The sequence below is a fragment of the Gossypium raimondii genome, chromosome 13 (genome assembly GCF_025698545.1).
Source record: "Gossypium raimondii isolate GPD5lz chromosome 13, ASM2569854v1, whole genome shotgun sequence".
NCBI classification, from domain to species: domain Eukaryota; kingdom Viridiplantae; phylum Streptophyta; class Magnoliopsida; order Malvales; family Malvaceae; genus Gossypium; species Gossypium raimondii.
In genome coordinates, this window is record NC_068577.1 from 2,870,025 (window position 1) to 2,888,553 (window position 18,529).

The window sequence follows — 18,529 nt, forward strand, 5'->3', positions numbered from 1 at the left end:
AGTAAAATCATCAACCAACCATTGGTTATATTTATAAGTTTTCTTTATAACCAAAATAAAACTAAAATAATCAGAAGTGGATTTAAAAAAAGTACTACAGATAAAAAAAACTGCAGCAACAAATTCTATCACCAGTCAACACCTCCAGCTTCTATCTCTACTCCCCTTTTTTCTTTCAAAACAAATGTCAATTTTCACTTCATGGGGTGAGGTAGCAAATCATTGTGCAAAGTATGACTATCTCCTCTAATTTCTCTCTTTAAGAATACGATATATCTTAATAGCATCCAATATTTATTGATTTAATATTTAGTTTATACAAGCAAAAATATTTTAATTACATATATGTATGCATACATTTACATACAAGTATAAAATTTAAAATGATTAATTAAGTTCAATAATTATTAATTTTAATTTTAATTGTAAAAAAAATGTTTAGATAAAAAAATATTAAAAATTGATTTAAAATATAAAAAAGAATGCATTTCGTATCTGTCAGATACAAAGATGAAGATTTTATTACGTACAATTCCAAGAATCTCATATAATTATATTATATGCCTTCCTCCTCATTGCAGGAAAGAGTCGATAAGAAAAAAAAAAACCAAAACAGTAGGACAGAAAAGAGTTAGCCATGCCCTTTGTACTTTGGCCTCAAAAAGGAATCAATTAACAAGGAGGAAGGTCCTTTGGAGGAGGCAAAATGGACTGATCGGGTCCCTTTCCATTCTCTACCACAAATGCAGTCTTCAAACCCCACCCTGTATGCAGCTCCAAATGACAGTGCATGAACCAAACTCCTGAAGAATGGAAAACGAATGATTTAGAACTACTAATTTCCAATATTTGAGTGTCACCAATGTTACATTTTTAGTTTGTGGTGAACCTTACCTGGATTATCTGCCCGGAACCTTATGGCGGTCCAACCGCCTGTCGGTACTCCAACCGTATTCCTTTCTGGAGGATCAACCAAGTTAAACTTAGCAGGATCTTTTGCGGGATCAAAGTTCCCGATTCCGGTCCCAACAACGAAGAAATTGTAACCATGAAGGTGGAATGGATGGGATTCAACAGTTAGAAGATTGGTATCCTGCAGTACTAACTCTACTGTTGAGTTGAATGCAATCTTGCTCAGCCTGGTACCCAAAGTGGTACCAAGATTTGCAGTCAATGGTGCGCCGGTGTAGTTGAACGGTTGAGGAGGGCGGTCGGGGAAATCCGCAGTATATACTCCCTTGATGTTGAGATAATGAGCTTGCAGAAGCCCAATATGTGGCATAACAAAGGTAATGTTGTTCAAGGATGCAGTGAGTCGTGTTCCGTTCAAGCAGGTTGGACATGGGTTAATTCCTAACCCGATAGTGTAGAAAAGACGCCTGTCAACTTTAAGAGGCACATTTGCAGGGTATAATGGAGAGTCCAGGCTCCTAAGTTTGGCATTGTAGCTCAATGCAAAGGCAGTGTCATTGGGTAATGGCAGCTTAGGAAGGATTGGGAGGACGGTGTTGGGAATGCCTTTGTATTGAAGTATAGCCGTTGCGGTTTTATTGTCTACCGTCAATGGTGCATCCATAAAAGGCCTAGCAGCCATGAAATATCTACCAGGTGCTTGGTTAGCTTGAACAAGGACATTTGTGGTCTGCCCTGGTGCAATTATAATTGCTTGTGTGGTAAATGGTTTGGTATAAACTGCATCTATCTCGACCACTGTCATATTATGGCCTGCGACTGCAAAGAAAAGTTCGTCGTTGAGTGCAGCATTGATGATTCTCAAGAGATATGTCTTTCCTTGTTCAACCTCCATTGCAAATGTATCTGCACCAGAAAAAGGAAAGTAAAATAAGAAAGAATGCAGGGCCTGCCCTGAATCCCCTATTTACTCGCTAAGCTTACGTTTCTCGGAACATGGGAACAATGGCCCTGGCTTTCCATTAATGGTGTGAGCATCGGATGTAGTTGGTGGCAACCCCAACTTGTTCCCTTGTTTCACAACTTCTTCGACATTGTTATTCCACCATTCACCTGCGTTTCGATTAACAAGAATTACATGAATTGTGTAACTAAAATGGAGCTCAACTCACCATTATGGATCAAATCATCCCAGGATCAAATCATCCCACCTAAAACTATGTTAGTTTCTCTGTAAGGCTGAGGAAAAGGGAAAGGGGTCCCTTGCTTTGGCATGATCACAATTGCACCATAAACAGTGGCTCTTAGCCAAAAGATATGTGCATGCCACCATAGTGTCCCTTTTTGACCTGTTACATTAAAGTCATACGTGTAACTATGCCCGTTCTGTATAGGGCATTGTGTTATATAAGCTGGTCCATCTGCCCATCCATTGCGAAACTGTTTAAGCCCATGCCTGCCAATGCCAATAAACAAAACCCAGCATTAGTAGACAACGATTTTGGAAAAAGAAATATGACAAAATGATGCATTGCTTACCAATGAATTGACATGTTATATTGTGCATAGTTCGTGACATTAATGACAACTCTATCGCCGTCTCTAGCGTATATGGTTGGCCCTGGAAACATCCCATTCACTGTAACGATAGGTTTAGCATGGCATAACCTGCTAACGTTTTTCACTTGAACCTGAAACAACATTTCAACAATCATATTCTAAAAGAAAGAAATGCAGCTAAAAAGTGAATATATACAAACAATATTGCCACTGATTTAACTAAATATGCCTACATCGAACTGGTATCTTTTCACTGCTGCATCTGCAGGAAGCGAAACCAAGGCAACCAGATAAAGCAAGAAAAGCAATATTGGCCCTGAGCTCAAAATTTTGCCCATTGCCATTTTCCGAGCTTTAATTCTTAAACTTGTGGTGAGTTATGGTTTAATGTGGGGGTTTTTATAGAGCTTGGGAATTAAAGGTTAAGCTATATATGCTGTCATCAGTTTGTTAAAGGTGGTACATGAAGGCTTGTAAGCAAAATATGAGAGGGACTTGAATGGAAGATGGTAAGACTAAAACGAGATGTAATTGAATAAAATAGTTCGAAATATAAACATGAGAGCTACTTAAAACCAAACATTCTACGCCTGCATGCCTTCAGCTGGTCAGCTTTTTCGTTAAGGAAAAGTGTCGAAGATTTGCTTCACATTCCAGCCGCTGTGGGTTGTTCAATATATATGTATATTTTTTAAAGTAGATTACACAACACCCATATCTCACCTGAAAAATATGGTGGAAGAACAAGCTTCCTATTTACTTGTTTCCATTGAATAAACATATATTGTAAGCGAATGTATCGTAGCCTATAATCGTTATCTTCTGTTCAATTTAAGCAACTCCATAGCGAAACCTTGGGCTTTGGCTTTAATTGGTATTTATGAGAAACAACAGTGAATTTAAGTTAGTCTCTTTTTTTTCCTTACTACTAATTGCACCATCGAAATACAACATCAATGGTTATTCCCCTTCTACAAGTCATATTTCTTTAGCAGTTGAATATGATAGGGAAGTTCAAACATCTGTCAATTGGTATAAAAATTAGACACTTGAACTTTTAGGACTTTGGTTAGCAATACTTTTGAAAAGCATTTTATAGCAATAAACAATACTAAATAAGATGTGGATAAGTGAATGTGCACCAAACTAAAGTCATCAACCAACCATTGGTTATATTCATAAGTTTTCTTTATAACCAAAATAAAGCTGAAATAATCAAAAGTAGATTTAAAAAAAACAACAGATAAAAAAAAACCTGCAGCCGCAGATTCTATCACCAGTCAGCTCCTCCAGCTTCTATATCAACTCTCCTTTTTGTTCAAAACAAATGTCAATTTTCACTACCTGGGATGAGGTAGAGAATTATTGCGCAAAGCTATCTCACTATATCTAAGCTGCTGGATAACTCGAGTCGAATTTTTTCTGCATGCTTGACTACTTCATCAAAGATCAGCTGGCCTTGGTCAAAATCAACCATCTTGACAACCTTTTTGATTAGCACTGCAGCTTTCTTATTCACTAGCCGATTCCTTGTGGTAATGCCAAACAATACTGCATAGACTGTGGTAAGGGATAAGGCTCGGATCCTGTCATGTTATAGTTTTGAATATCGTTTCGAGAAGTGCTCCTTGTTCAATAGTAGGAGCAGTACACTATTGGAAAAATGACTCGATTCATAATTGTTGTTTTAATTTATTTTACACCAAAAAAATTCGTGTAGTTTGATTGGATGTAATTGGGAGATGTCTAAGGGAATTAGCAATCTAGTAGACTGCATAGTTCAGGTTGTTGATTTGAGTTGGGTTCTTATTCGTAAGGCTATCGAAGAATTAAATATTGGAAGTTGATCTCAAGATTATTTATTTGGTCATGGTTAACTAGCGAGTTTTTCTGCAGTTAATTTATCACTATAAAAAAATTGGAGGTTTGAGGCGATTCGTCGACCGCTATAACTGACTTATCATCAAGTGTATCTTAACCACTATAATTGACTTATCATCAAGTAGAGTAAAATCCATAATCCATGATCAAATCAAAATAAAAACTAAAACCAAAGTCGGGTCAAAGGCTAGAGTCTTCATTCTATTGGTTAAATATAATTTTATTTTGAAGTTTATTGTATTTTTTAAAATTTTATTTCAAATACCGCTTTTGTCATTGTCAATTTTGAAAATAAACAAATTGGTCTTTCTCTCAACAAAATTACAAAAGAAAAGTTCAAAATAATTTTAAAATTTCAAAACAATTTTAAATATTTATAAAATTCAAAATTTATATTTTTAAAAATTATAAAATTTAAAAAATCTAAATAATATATAAAGAAAGTTAACAATTTAGAAATATTCTAAAATAATAATTGTTGGGACTTAAATAAGTTAATTAATTCAAGTTTATAATATTAAAGTATATTTTTCTTATTTTGCTTTGAAAAATTTTTAAATATATATGGTTTCAATTTTATGTGTCCTAACATAGAATTAGTTATCTTTGTAACAAGACAATTTTACTCGATTTTGAATTTTATTTCACACAATTAGATTTGAAAAAAATTTCAAGTTGAGTTAGGATGATAAAATAGAACTAGCCAACTTGATTAACTCGAAACTTTTTCACTTAATTCGATCAAACGCTCACCTCTAATTACTCTAAAAAAAAATCTATTTTAGATATTGGTGGTGGTTGTGTTTTAATATTCAAGGCCCTGGACCTAATTCAACAACTTTTTCTAAGTTTAGAATACAGTATACTTTTTGCTTGTAATTTAAAAAAAAACCTTAAAGAAAAAAATGAAAATATCAATTGAGCTCTTGTACTAAATTTATAAGCAATTAGGCCCTTATCGTTAACTAAAATAATAAATTAAGTCCCTTTATTAGTGATTTTCATCTTTGATCATGTTGATCGTAAAAATTAATTGACGAATCAATCGATAATGACACGTAGCGACTTGGTTTAATTTTATATTTTCTCATAAAAATATAAAAATATTAAAATATTAAAATATATTGAAAAATTATAAGAAAACATAAAAGGTATAAAATTTATAAAACTAATAAAACATATTTAAAATATTTAAAATTTATTAAAAACTAATAAAAATCATAAAACTTATAAATATTATAAAAAATATAAAAATATAATAAGTTCTAATAATTATAAAAATATATTTTTAATAAAATTATAAAATAAAAAAATTTATAATAATTCATTTACTGGTTCTTCATTTTGGAAATTAAATCCCTAAAATCAAAATGAATACGTGACATTAAACCAACCTATGGATAATGAGAATAATCATTAGAATCAATGTTGTTTGAATTGGATCATATTAGTCGATTGGACCAAAATTGGAAAAGATACCGATCCAGAAAAAGCCATTAGACTGGTTGACCCAGAAAAGAATTTTCAACTTTTCAAGGTCTAAACTATGTATTTAAAAAATTAAAGATAAAAAAAAATTTATCAATAAAAAAAGAGGGTCCCGTAATTATAGTTTTATTTTTGGAATATCGAGAATATATTATTTAACATGAAAATGACCCTAGCAATTTGACAATTATTTTCATTATACAATGGTTGGTTTGATATCATTTTTCATTATAATTTTAAGGGTTTAAATGACTTTTTTATATATTTTAGAATTTTATATTCTTCATAAGTTTTATTAACTTCTATAAGTTTTATAAAATTTTAAATATATGTTACTAATTTTATAACTTTTTTATAATTCATTAGATTTTTTATAAATTTTTATGTTTTTTAATTATTTTTTTATAAATTTATATCCATTTTATTATTTTTAATTTAAATAAATTTTATAATTTTTTATTATTTTTTTATGAGAAAATACAAGACTGAACTAGAAGGTGCCATATGTCACCATTTTATTGGTTTGTCATCAAATTTTAACGGTCAATGTTGTCAAAGACAAAAACTGTTAACGGAAGGACTTAATTGATTTTTTTGATTAATGGAGTTTAATTGAGTGCAAATTTAGTGTAGGGGTTCAATTGATTTTTTTTTCTTTTTTTTAAGAGCTTTTTTAACCTATAAACTTATTTTTTGTATATTATGTATTCTTTTAATTAATATATTGTGTAACTTTTATATCATATAAAATTAAATATATTACATTATAATGTAAATATTAATATATATTAATTTTATTTTAAAAATTATATAAAACTAGAAAATATTGAATACAGCTAATGTATTTAAAAAGTAAAAATATAGATGGACCTAAACAATTTGGGTTTGCCATTTATAAAAATATAAGTGAATTTAAGCAAAATTTAAATGTCATATTTTAAATCGAGACGGACTTAAACAATTGTGTAACATGTTAATATCATACATACGCCTAGCTCGAATCAGACCCAATATAAGCCATAAATATCTTTAATGAATATGACACATCAACATGCATGATGAATTTTATCGTATTTGATAATGTTAAATAATAATGAATAAATAGGTTCCATAACGCCACATTGCAGCAACATATATGATCCAAAATACTCCAACAAAAGAAATTCTTTGGCAGAATGATTACCTGATACTTCTCTTTGTAAAGCCTAGCAACCGTTGCATGGGCAAGAAGAAGGTTGTGGGCAACAGTATAAGGTTCTATGGATGAGTTACCATTTAGACATTGTTTTCTATCTGAACATCTACCTGGTGGAGAATTTCCAACAGTGGTTCATTGATTGTAAACCAGTGTTTAAGTCGATCTCCGAATGTTTTGAACCATATTTCAGCATAATCTTTGAAATCATTCCTGAAAGTAGAAATAAAAAATCAATGAGTGTTTGTGTTTATAGACAAGATTATGCCTATTTATGGTATAGCACAACATACATTTGTTCAAGTTGGATCCGCATAAATATTTTTGTTTAAATTTGCTCATATTTATAAACGTTTAAGTTAAACTCATGTTAGATTATTCATATTATTTTAAATTTTATAATTATGCTATTTTATTTAATATTGAACATATATATTTATTTAAAATTTAAACATAGACAACTTAAACATTTGTTGTTTTTACATTAGATTATTATGTATTTAATTTTATGTGATAAACATTAAATAATATATAAAAATAAAATAATATATTATATTATAAAAATAGGAAGTGAGCCGGGTCAAGTTTAAACCTTGAATGTTGGATGCCAAGCTCGAACTATATTTTAAACAAACCTTTTTTTTTTTTACCTAATTGCGCAAGTGGCTACTCTTCAACAAGTCTATTTATAATATAATTATAAACAATTTATTTTAAAAAAATTATATATATACTATTAATAAAATCCCTCTGAGTTAGTGTTTTGAGTCAATCGTGCACCAACTAGATTAGTGAAATTACAAAATACATTTCTATAATTAAAATAACTCATATTATTCAAGATTATTCATTTTAACAAAAACCAATAAAAATAAGTATATTGTGAGATTTAAACTTCAATTATATAAATAAAATCTTAAATTTACCACTCAACCAAACCTTCATTTTAATATATTGTATACATTTTTATTTTAATATGTACAAGTTATTATATCCATCAATTGTATATCTACATACATTTACCATTAATAAAATCCCTAAGTTGGTGTCAAAAGTCAACTGAGCACCAACTTGGTTAGAGAAATTATAAAATTGTTCTTCCTTAATTAAAGTAAGTCATTTTATTTGAGGGTATTTTAGTCTTTTATTTTAACAAAATCAATTAAAATAAGCATACATTGAGATCTAAATCCATGCCAATTATAAAAATAAAACCTTAATTTTACCGTTCAACCAATCCTTTATTTTAATATATTTTATACATTTAATTTTAATATGCACAATTTATTATCTCTATCAGGTTGCATATCTATACTATTAATGAAATTCTTGGTGAGTTTGTGTCACAAGTCAATGAGTACCAATTCAATAATATTTTAATCTTTTTATTTAACAAAACCAATAAAATGCATATGATGAGATTTGAATTGTACCAATTAATTAATAAAACCTTAAATTTACTACTCAACCAAAACTTCATTATTTATTATATATTATTTTAAACATATATTTATTTTCTAAATTCTTGGTTTCCACGTGCATATGCGTGTGATAGAACTTTCTAATTTTGATAATATTTGTTTAATATCCTAAATATAAATTTTAGATATAAATACTTAATGATGAGTTCGGATCCGGGCAAATCTAGAAACTTTTAGAGGAACAAAATTGAATTATAAATTTTGAAATGTTAAATATAGATTTTATCGATGTTATCATTTTTTTCATTTTGGGAGCTTTATTTTATATTAATTTATAATATGATTAGAGGCTAGTATTGTACTGTTGAGTTTGAGGGGGTCTACCTCCCCCACTATTAGGGGTGTGCATAATTCGGGTAAAATCGAAAAAATTCGGTTAACCGACCGAATTCGGTTAATCGGTCGGTTAACGAATTTTTTGATCGGGGTCGGTTAATTTTTTATGATTTTTCGTTAACGGTTAATTCGGTTCGAAACCGGTCGGTTAACCGAAAATTTTCGGTTAACCGAAAAAATTAATAAATAAAATTATCCAACCCAACCTAAACTCAATTACTCAACCCAATAAAACTAAAACTAAAGTTTACCCAATTACCCAATCCAATAAAACTAAAACTAAAAGACAACCCAATTTACTAAAGTCTAAAACCCAATTTACTTTAATAATTTATAAATTTTTTAAATTTTAAAAATAAAAAATAAAAAAAATTCGGGTAATTCGGGTATTTTTCGGTAATTCGGTTAATTCGGGTAATTCGGGTAATTCGGGTAATTTTTAACCAAAAATAAAGAATACATAATTTTCGGTTAATTCGGTTAACCAACCTTATTAACAGAAAAAATTTCGGTTCGGTTAAATTTTTTTTAAAAAAAATCGGTTCGGTTAACGGTTAAAATTTTTGGAAGGTCGGTTAATTCGGTTATAGTAATTTCGGGTCGGTTAACCGAATGAACACCCCTACCCACTATTCGCCCCTGGTTTGGATAACACGCAACAAAGTCTGGAAAGAGCAAAATAAATGTTAGAATAAAACATAGTACTTACACAATGCTACGATTTAAGAAGCCTCCATACTTGTCTTCAAGAGTTTCCGGTGAATCAAAGTGCAATAATGTCACAAAAAGCTTAATACCTTCAATTGATGAAACATAATATGGAATTCATTATTGAACGACAAATAAATAAATACTTAAAAATATTCAATTTAATTACAGAAAGCTTTAATTACCCAAATATATATGAACCGAAGAAAAAAGAGTAATTATTGGGTAAAATCCTAGTCCAGGGAATGGAAAATCTATAAGCATATCTACTCCCATATACCTTAAAACCAACACATCTTCCTGCAAATGCATGCATTTATACCAATTATATTAATAACCTATTGAAGGTGTCCGTTTGAAGCCTTATATTTCATTTCGCATTTGAGTTTTTAAAATGGAATTTTTTATAATTTATAAAATTTTAAATTAATAATCATAAAATTATACTTTAATTTCTAAAAATACTAAAATTTTGATTTAATCCTCAAAATTATAAAGATATAAACTATTAAAATAGCGAGTTTGTATTTTATTATCATAAAAATATATTTTTTAATTCAGCCTCAAAAAATTTTTAATTTCACCCTTGCTCCCCCTAAACCATATTTCTGGATCCGCGGAGATTGTGTTTGGTATGGTTTTATTCAAATTTTTTTATATATTTTAAAATATTATACTTTATATTCTTGTTCATGTATAGTTATTTACTTTGGATAATAAATATATATATATATATGTCTTAGAAAAAAAATCCTAGATAACATGAAAAATTAAAATATTAAAAAGTGTTATATATATTTATAGTTATAATTAAATTTAAATATTTTTTTAAAATATGAATTCAAGTTGAAAGGTTACCTTATAGCGGTTGTACAAATCAATTGCTACTTCCAAAGAACAATTGTCCACTATTTTATCTGCATGAGAAAAATTAATAAAAAAATTAAATATAAAAAATCCTAATTAATTCGTTAATAGTGGTACTATTAGATGCTAACCTGGCAATTTCCGAATAAATTGATCCCACACAGTAGGCCCTTTTCCTTTAGATTTTTCTGATCCTTCAATCTGCATTCAATTTAATTAATGAACCCAACTACGTTCGCATCGAATTGAGTTAGTCATGAGTTTGATCGAGTCAAAATATAACTGCATTGAGTCGACTCGAAGAAAAAAAAAACGACCTATGCAACACGAGATTTAGGTCACCTGAGCAGCAGCACTTGAAGCTCCGAAAACAAAATCAGCTCGAAAATCAGATCTCTTCACATTAACGAAAGATTCTTCAGAGTCTGACGAAGGTTCTCCAATCCATTTTTGAGGCTTTTGAGTTACTGCAAATGCGAAAGTTAAAAAACGTAAACAACTACAAACGAAAACCATGAGGAAAATAAAAAGCAATTAAGAAGATGAACGAACTTTCGCCATGAATAGACAAGCAAACAAGTAAAGCAAAGGCAAAGGTCAAAATGTGGCGAGAATTCCCAGGTGATGCAATTGAAAACCAAAACAGTTTTTTTTTAATGATATGTTTCGTTACGGTAGTGACAATCCATGCATTTTATAGAAAAAAAAAAACAGTTTTTAGCGAATAGTCAATAGCCTGTAAAAGTAAAATAGGAGTTACCCTTTTTTATTTAAAATATGAACAAAATAGTTCTTGATAAAAAGTAAAATAATCTTTCTGTTAAAAATTTTATCTATTTTTATTGTACATATAAGTCAATATGAAATACATGTAACATGTCACATCTTTTAAGTAAAATGAACAAAACACAATCTAATTCTTAATATAAGGTTCTCTATGATACTTTTATAGTTTTTATGTTCGATGTCAATTTCTTTTCCTAAATTGTTACTAAACTCGTTATTTGGTGTTACTCTTTATAAAATGAAAATAACTGAATCCTCATGAACAGGGGCAAAACCAGGGTAGCAGGGCCCGACCCTTAAAATGAAAAAATTTTCATTTAAGTCTTTTTAAATTTTTAAAATTTTAAATTAGTAGAGATAAAATTACACTTTAACCTCCTAAAAATAATAAAAATTTAATTTAATCTTTTAAAAATTATAAAAAAAAATAGAAACTATTAAGATGTGAAATTATAATTTTATTATTGTAAAAATTACAATTTAATTTTGACATTTGGTTTCGCCCCGCTACCTCATTCCAGATGCCCCAATTGAAAAGTCCTTTTTATCAACCTGTTCTTCCCCAGCAGCAAAAGGGCTGGGTAAATTCAGATAATGTGTCTGAAAATGCAGCATTAACATAAGCATGGATGGAATGTGCCAACTGAATTAAGTTTAGGGCTCTAATTCCTCGTCCATAGTGAGACGATGTTTCTTGGGATTCTTGTGCAACAGCGTAAAGACAAGATCTGGACTTTCATTTACATGTACTGAATCTGTGGGATTTTTTTTTTTTTTTTGCTTTTTAATTCCTTGGAATTGCTTTATGTGAAAGGATAGAAAGGAAAGGGGGGGAACTTGCGCAGAAAAGAAAATGGACCCAAGGAAAAGGAAAAGGCAATATCATCTTTCACAATCAACACAAAACAAAGAGAATCAAAGAAATCTTGCCTGCGGATGAGGCCAGGTCCACCCCTTTCACCATTACTTAATGGCTTGAAAATGACCCAAAGTTAAGGCCCTTGTGACTCCAAGAACAACAAGTAGTTGCAATAAAGGTGCAGGCAGGCAGGCAACCCCTTCAGTGGTCCCTGCTTGAGCCGCAACCTATTCTGGACTAGTAGTTTTTTTGGGGTATATGATTTTGAGCCATGGAGAAACCATTCTATGTAGCTAAATAAAAAAAGGGATGATTGCCCTTTGGTATCTCTGTGCCTGTGCGTGCATACAGCTTTTGCTTCTCATTTATATGTAGTCATATGCACTAATTATCTGTGTCTCAATCACCATAGATGGTCCACTTGTAGGTTTCATGTCCTCTACTTCAAGTTGTCACTCAGGTTTAATCCCAACAAAGGAACAACTTGTGCCAGAGGATTCAACCTATGCATTCCCTTCAGAACATTACAATATTTGTGGTGCTTATTGCATAGTCTAGTCTAGTTTGATTTGGCAATTAAACTAGTTTCCCTTTTAATGGTAGAAATGGGGCACTGAAAATGTGATCGTTGAACATGTCAACTCAAACTACACTGTTCTTTCCTTGCATTTATCTATATATCAGCCTCTTTTACCCTACCTGCTCTTGCCATTTATGGTCCCCTCCTACATCCCATCATACAAGTTGAAGAGAAAGCTTTGAAGTTAATTAGTATTGATCTTATTCATACTATTTGAGAGTATACATACAAATATTTTTATATATACCATATGTACCTAATTAAGCGAAAAAGAATCAGGATCAAAGGTATCTTGAATTATCTCAATCATCGATAAATCGTTGACAAATATACTGATTCATATCTCCTTCAGATCACTTGCTTCAATGGAACCTGCATAGACCACATGAGGCTAATCAGAAAGCTTTACCTAAGGCACCACCAGTTTTGCTCTTTTTTTTTTCAAGTCATTGGGGGTTATTGCAGATGCAATAATCAAAGGAAATATAGTGCTATCATTGAATAAAATCTAAGGTTTCTGATAATTGTTGGGCGGGTGAAAATGACAGAAAGCTTCCTTTAAAGTAACTTTCTTGAATTAAAGCATGTAATGGGACACTGTTCTTCCTTAGCAGTCATTAAAAAAACTCTGGGGTTCTCTTATGTCTCTATCAGCATTAGTTAAAACCCATTTTTCTACCTTGGAAAAATGATCAAAAAGCAAAAAAGACAACATTAACAAAGACATATTAGCTTTATGCACCTGCAAATGGTTGAGATGGAAAGGGTGGTGTTGATCTCCCCTGGTCAAATGCCACATTGTAAAGGTTTTGCAACTCAACATCCCATGTTGCAGTGGGTTGAATTTGCTGCATTGCAGAGCATTGATGCATAGTGAGACAGGACGAGTCTAGAAATGATGCATCTGGGATCGATACAGGGGCGCTGATCGTTCTCCGGAGTGTCATATCGGGAGAGTTTATCCCCATTTCCACACCACAACAAGGAACCACTTGTTGAATTGGATTGAACTGAAGATAAGGAGGGTTAGCCATTTCAGGTGCCATCCCAAGCGTTGGAAAATTAGGGGTACAAGAGGAAAACACCTCTTTGGCATAAAGATTGTCAATGTTAAAGTCTAGCCTGGGATTTACAGTCGCTAGTTTCATAGACAGAAACTGCAAATTATGAGCATAAAAGGACCCAAATTAGCTGATAGTTCATTAATATTCATGAAAATACACAAATCCATATGTTCTTTCTCCATTATTTTTTTACCTCTACTTGCCGTTGAAGAGATTGAACATAATTGATGATTTCATCAAGCATACCAGCTTTGCCCGTGATTTTGTTACATCCTGGTACTAAATCTTGCAGATACTTCATTCTTTCACTGATTTTCTCCCTTCTAACCTATATAAATCAACATAATTAAAACATTATTATCTAATGAAAGAAACCTGATAAAATAAGAAAACAAATCGGTAATAATACCATCCATATTACCGAGTAACACGCCAACAACAAAAAAAAAACATGCAAATTCATACTCACTCTCTCAGCTAAACTGTGGCTATCAGTGGCTTGACCACGACGTGCCCGGACGTGGATAAAATCGGGCTTTTGAACCTCAGAAACCTTTGAATTCTCCTTAGAAGCATCACCAGAAGCTTCCTTCTTGTTGTTACTGCTTTTGTTGGTGTTTGGCCCTGTAATTTTCGACTCTTCTCCTTCATCTTCACAGGATTTGATCCTCTTGGACTCATTTTCTGCAACAACCTGTATATGTAATCAAAAAGTGAAAGAAATGGTGAAATACCCATAAATCTATATACCTTGGCATGGTGTATTGATGGTAATAATGATAATATAATAAATGAAGCAATAGGCAACACACATACCTTTGTGTTTTGCAACTTTTCAGCTTTCCTTTTCTTGAAGCTTTCTTTATCAACAGCTGAAGCCATCTTCTCAGAGTTAACCTTGACCTCCACCGCTTTGGTCGCCGCCACAGCTGGCGGGCAGCTAGAAGTCCTGGAAATGGCGTGATTCATGTCAAAACTAGGGCCATTACCGTATCCACATGGGCCAAACCCCATGGCAGCCATGTCAACCTTCCCCAACTCAGGCCAGGGACTCTCCAAACCAGGGTCAGGCTTCACTTGCCGAGCCATAACCATGTCCGATAACACCGAGTCACCACTGGCACCGCCCATGAAACCACCCTGAAAGCCTTGTACGTGGTTGGTTTGGCTCGAAAACGCCCCACAACTTAACTCACTGAAATAGCTTTGCTGTTGTTGTTGCTGAAACTGTTCCTCTTGCCATTTCAAGCGATCCCTTTGCCTCTCGAGCACCGTCAAGTCCGAACATTGTAACATCTCCGGCAATGCTGTGTTCATGTCTCAAGCCCTCAAAAATTAAAACTATCAAAAACAAAACAAAGCACAACTAAACAAACGAAACAACAAAAGCTTGTAGTAATATGAACAAGTTTAAGCAGGTTTGCTATATGACTTCACGCCTAACACGAGTTCATCGTGAGGGGGTTAGTACCATATACCATATACCATATATCACAAGCATATATGATCTTATAATTCCTTCTTTTATCCGAGGGAATTTTTGATACTTTGGGGAAGAAAGAAATTGAGGAAAAAGAGAGTTTTTAGGGGCAAAGAGGAGAGGGAGGTGGGGTATATATAAAGGGTAATAAAGGTGTTTAACAATGAAATTATTAGGTGATGCAGGCCATGGCTGTTTGACCTATGATCCAACCTCAAACTTTCTATAAACATACAATTTGATCACATATTTATTCATAAAATTTTCTCCTTAAAATTTTCCATTAATGAATTATGTCACAAATTTATCAATAATAGATGGAGCTTACAAGAGTACATGGCCATATTTTGTATCATAATTTTAGGTTTAATTCTTTTTCGGTATTTATACTCTTTGAAACTTCTACTTTCATTTTAAAAAATTTATTTATTTGAACTGAAAATTAAAGTTTAATTGATAATATTATTAATAGAATCGATTGTATTAACAATGAATTCATTAATTTTTTAAATTAAACAAGTAGAGAAACTAAATTATTAAAATAGATGAACATTTTTTCCTATAATTGTGATCCAAACTCAAGTTATATTTGAAGAAGATAAACACTCAATCAATAGAATACAACATAAGAATAGGAACTAAATTTTAAAAATTCAAAGATTACAGGTAATGAGCAGTGACTGAGCCAAGGGGGACGGAAGACCCTTGGCCCCCTAAAATAGAAAATTTTTCCTTTAGGCCATTTATATTTTATAAAATTTTAAATTAATAATAGTAAAACTACACTTTGATCCCTAAAATAATAAAAATTTGATTATAAATATATAAACTATTAAAATGATAAAATTAGTAAAAATATACAATTTAATTACGGCAAAAAGATTCGACTCTGCAGTGAGGATAATTAAATCTATTTTATATAATATTTTAAGTTCTGCTATCAACTTTAAGAATGTATTAATCAGTAGCAATCCATTCTAATATTCCATGGAGAAATTTAATGGATAAGTAAACAATAATCATTTTCTTACCAATTGCATTATTAATCAGTACCAATTCATTTTTATCAAATTCTTTTTTGTTGGACTAAATTTTTGGAAAATAGTTTTATTTTGAAAAATAGATTAATTGTTTTTGAAATTTTAATTTTTTAATACTTAAATGATTTTCTGCAAAATATTTTTCATTTAAGTATTAAAAAATATTTTAATTTTTCTTAAACTATTTTTAGGTTGTTTTCAGTAAATAAAATAAAATATAAATTATATTTGTTATAAAATAAAATTATCCTTTAACAATTAAAATTTATTTTATAATAACTAATTATTTTATATAGACTTATTAATAATAAATACCTAATTAAAAATTAAATTTTAAATTATATGTATGAGAGTGGATAGTCGCACATGAGAGCTGAAAGAGATAAATGGTGGCCCGGCCCATAAGCAGGTTTACTTATTATAAGGTCATTGGACAAACATTTATTAAGTAATTTTCGTAATGATATATAATAAGAGAGAACTCAATCACAATACTTAAGTAGAATAATTATTTGAGCCCTAATTTTATATGTCCAATTAGTCTCTCCACTAGCTTAAGATAATAAAAAATGAATTGCATGTAAAAACAATGAACATAAATTAATGGAAATGATGAAGTAAGAGAAATAGATCACATGTATCACTATCTGCAGTGAATGTGTTTTCTCATTAAGTCTGAATTGACTAGAGAATTAATTTAAAGTTTTTCAATTATTATTTAATTAATTTTAATTAAATAATTAAAGTTTGAAGATTATTTAAATATATTTCCCTGTAGGTTCTAATTATTTTAACGGAATTAGAATTAGATTAAGAAAATTATTTAATTTTAGAAATTAATTTATTAAATAATATTTATTTTTTGAAATAGAAAATAGATATTAGATTGAAATAAATTATAAAGTGCTGAGTTAAAAGTTAAAAAAACACATATAATTAGACTCAATACATGATAAACTCAATTAGCTCTCATATGTACATGAGGGGCAGCAATCCTAGCAAAAAATACAAGGGTGTGCCACCCTCCTACTCGAGTTAGAATAGGATTGTATTTTCTATTTAAATAATATTATTCAGTTAGTACTTATTCATCCAGAACTCATGCACTTCTCCCTAAAAATAGAAAGCACAAAACAATTCATATATCGTCATTCTTTCAATAGTAGTGATAATTTATTTACATAGAATAAATTATATTTTCTAAGAATTATGAATTTTACCTCTTTATAGAAAGAATTTACTTTCTTATTGAAAGTAAGCAACTCGTTTCTTTTCTATGATTTAGTTTGTGTTGCTCAAGCCTATACTCGACGCAATTCGTGGTTAAAAAATAGGAGACAAGCCTGTTCGGTTGAAAACTAAGATCGACTTGAGTCTATCTCGTAAAAAGCACAAGTATATCTCGGTTTAGGTTTATTACTATAAATAACACAACAACTCGATTTAAAAAAAAAATTAAACTTACACTATAATTAAATAACTATTTTCTTGATCCATTTTTTCCAGCAGTATCTTCGTTGTTAATCGATAAGATAACCGCTATGGAAGAGCAACTCTACAATATGATATGGTTGGAAACACCATCACCATTGCCAGATCAGTGGAAACTGGATCTAACGTTCAAAGTAAACTATTACTTGTTGGATCTCTCCTACTGAAAATGTTGGATATTCACATTCCCCATTGCACCCTACTCACTCGGGATACCAAATGGCTTCATGACCTCAAAGGTATGATCTTAGTCCATGGAAGATACAGTAAAAAACTTAATGCAGGGATACAGTTCTCATATGAACAAGGACATCACCACATAGCTTCCACAGGCACTTCACTAGGCACAACTCGCAACTAAGATCCAATTATTATCTACAAAGCCTTAAGTAATTATTGTTTTTGTTTTTTATATGTACCAAAAAAAAAAATTGGTCACTTGTGAGGGAGATATTTTCTTTAATTTGTCTTAGGGTTTTTAAAAGAGGAAGACATATTTATAACGAAAAGCTTTTCTCTAACCGGTATGATAATATATTTAGTCATCAATACTTACATATTATCCTAATTTTAAATAATTTAATGAATTTAACCATTTATATTTACAAATTCTATCAATTTAATTATTAAACTTCTTGACCAAAGCTTTCAGCTTTTAAAATAGAGACATTTGACATCTATAAATTTGTAAAACCCAAAAAGAAAGAAAAAAAACCCATCTCAACTATTGAGCTATTTTCCGAGCAAATTCTTGGTACCACTGAGTTTATCTTGAAACTTTTTTTTATTAGTTTTCTTCTA

General features: G+C 30.7%; 2 protein-coding genes across 7 annotated transcripts; both read right to left on the minus strand.

Moving 5' to 3' along the window:
• Positions 1–443: 443 nt before the first annotated feature.
• On the minus strand, positions 444–11,132 carry LOC105782261 (laccase-11). Of its 6 annotated transcripts, none has more exons than XM_052626339.1 (12): positions 10,981–11,132; positions 10,771–10,895; positions 10,560–10,629; positions 10,420–10,478; positions 9,563–9,650; positions 7,025–7,249; positions 3,728–4,032; positions 2,452–2,603; positions 2,124–2,368; positions 1,897–2,025; positions 895–1,818; positions 444–803 (listed from the first exon to the last, which is right to left on the minus strand). In XM_052626339.1, the coding sequence occupies exons 8-12, from the start codon at positions 2,541–2,543 to the stop codon at positions 673–675; spliced, it is 1,521 nt and encodes a 506-aa protein (XP_052482299.1). In that variant the 5' UTR covers positions 2,544–2,603; positions 3,728–4,032; positions 7,025–7,249; positions 9,563–9,650; positions 10,420–10,478; positions 10,560–10,629; positions 10,771–10,895; positions 10,981–11,132; the 3' UTR covers positions 444–672. The 6 variants fall into 6 exon arrangements, with proteins under 6 accessions (XP_052482299.1, XP_052482301.1, XP_052482302.1 ...); XM_052626341.1 differs by having other exon boundaries at positions 3,728–4,058; XM_052626342.1 differs by having other exon boundaries at positions 10,746–10,895.
• A 1,698-nt stretch (positions 11,133–12,830) lies between these two features.
• LOC105783443 (transcription factor HBI1) lies at positions 12,831–15,323 on the minus strand. The gene is made up of 5 exons (XM_012608904.2): positions 14,534–15,323; positions 14,187–14,411; positions 13,911–14,045; positions 13,396–13,810; positions 12,831–13,025 (listed from the first exon to the last, which is right to left on the minus strand). The coding sequence occupies exons 1-5, from the start codon at positions 15,032–15,034 to the stop codon at positions 12,991–12,993; spliced, it is 1,311 nt and encodes a 436-aa protein (XP_012464358.1). The 5' UTR covers positions 15,035–15,323; the 3' UTR covers positions 12,831–12,990.
• Positions 15,324–18,529: the final 3,206 nt, after the last annotated feature.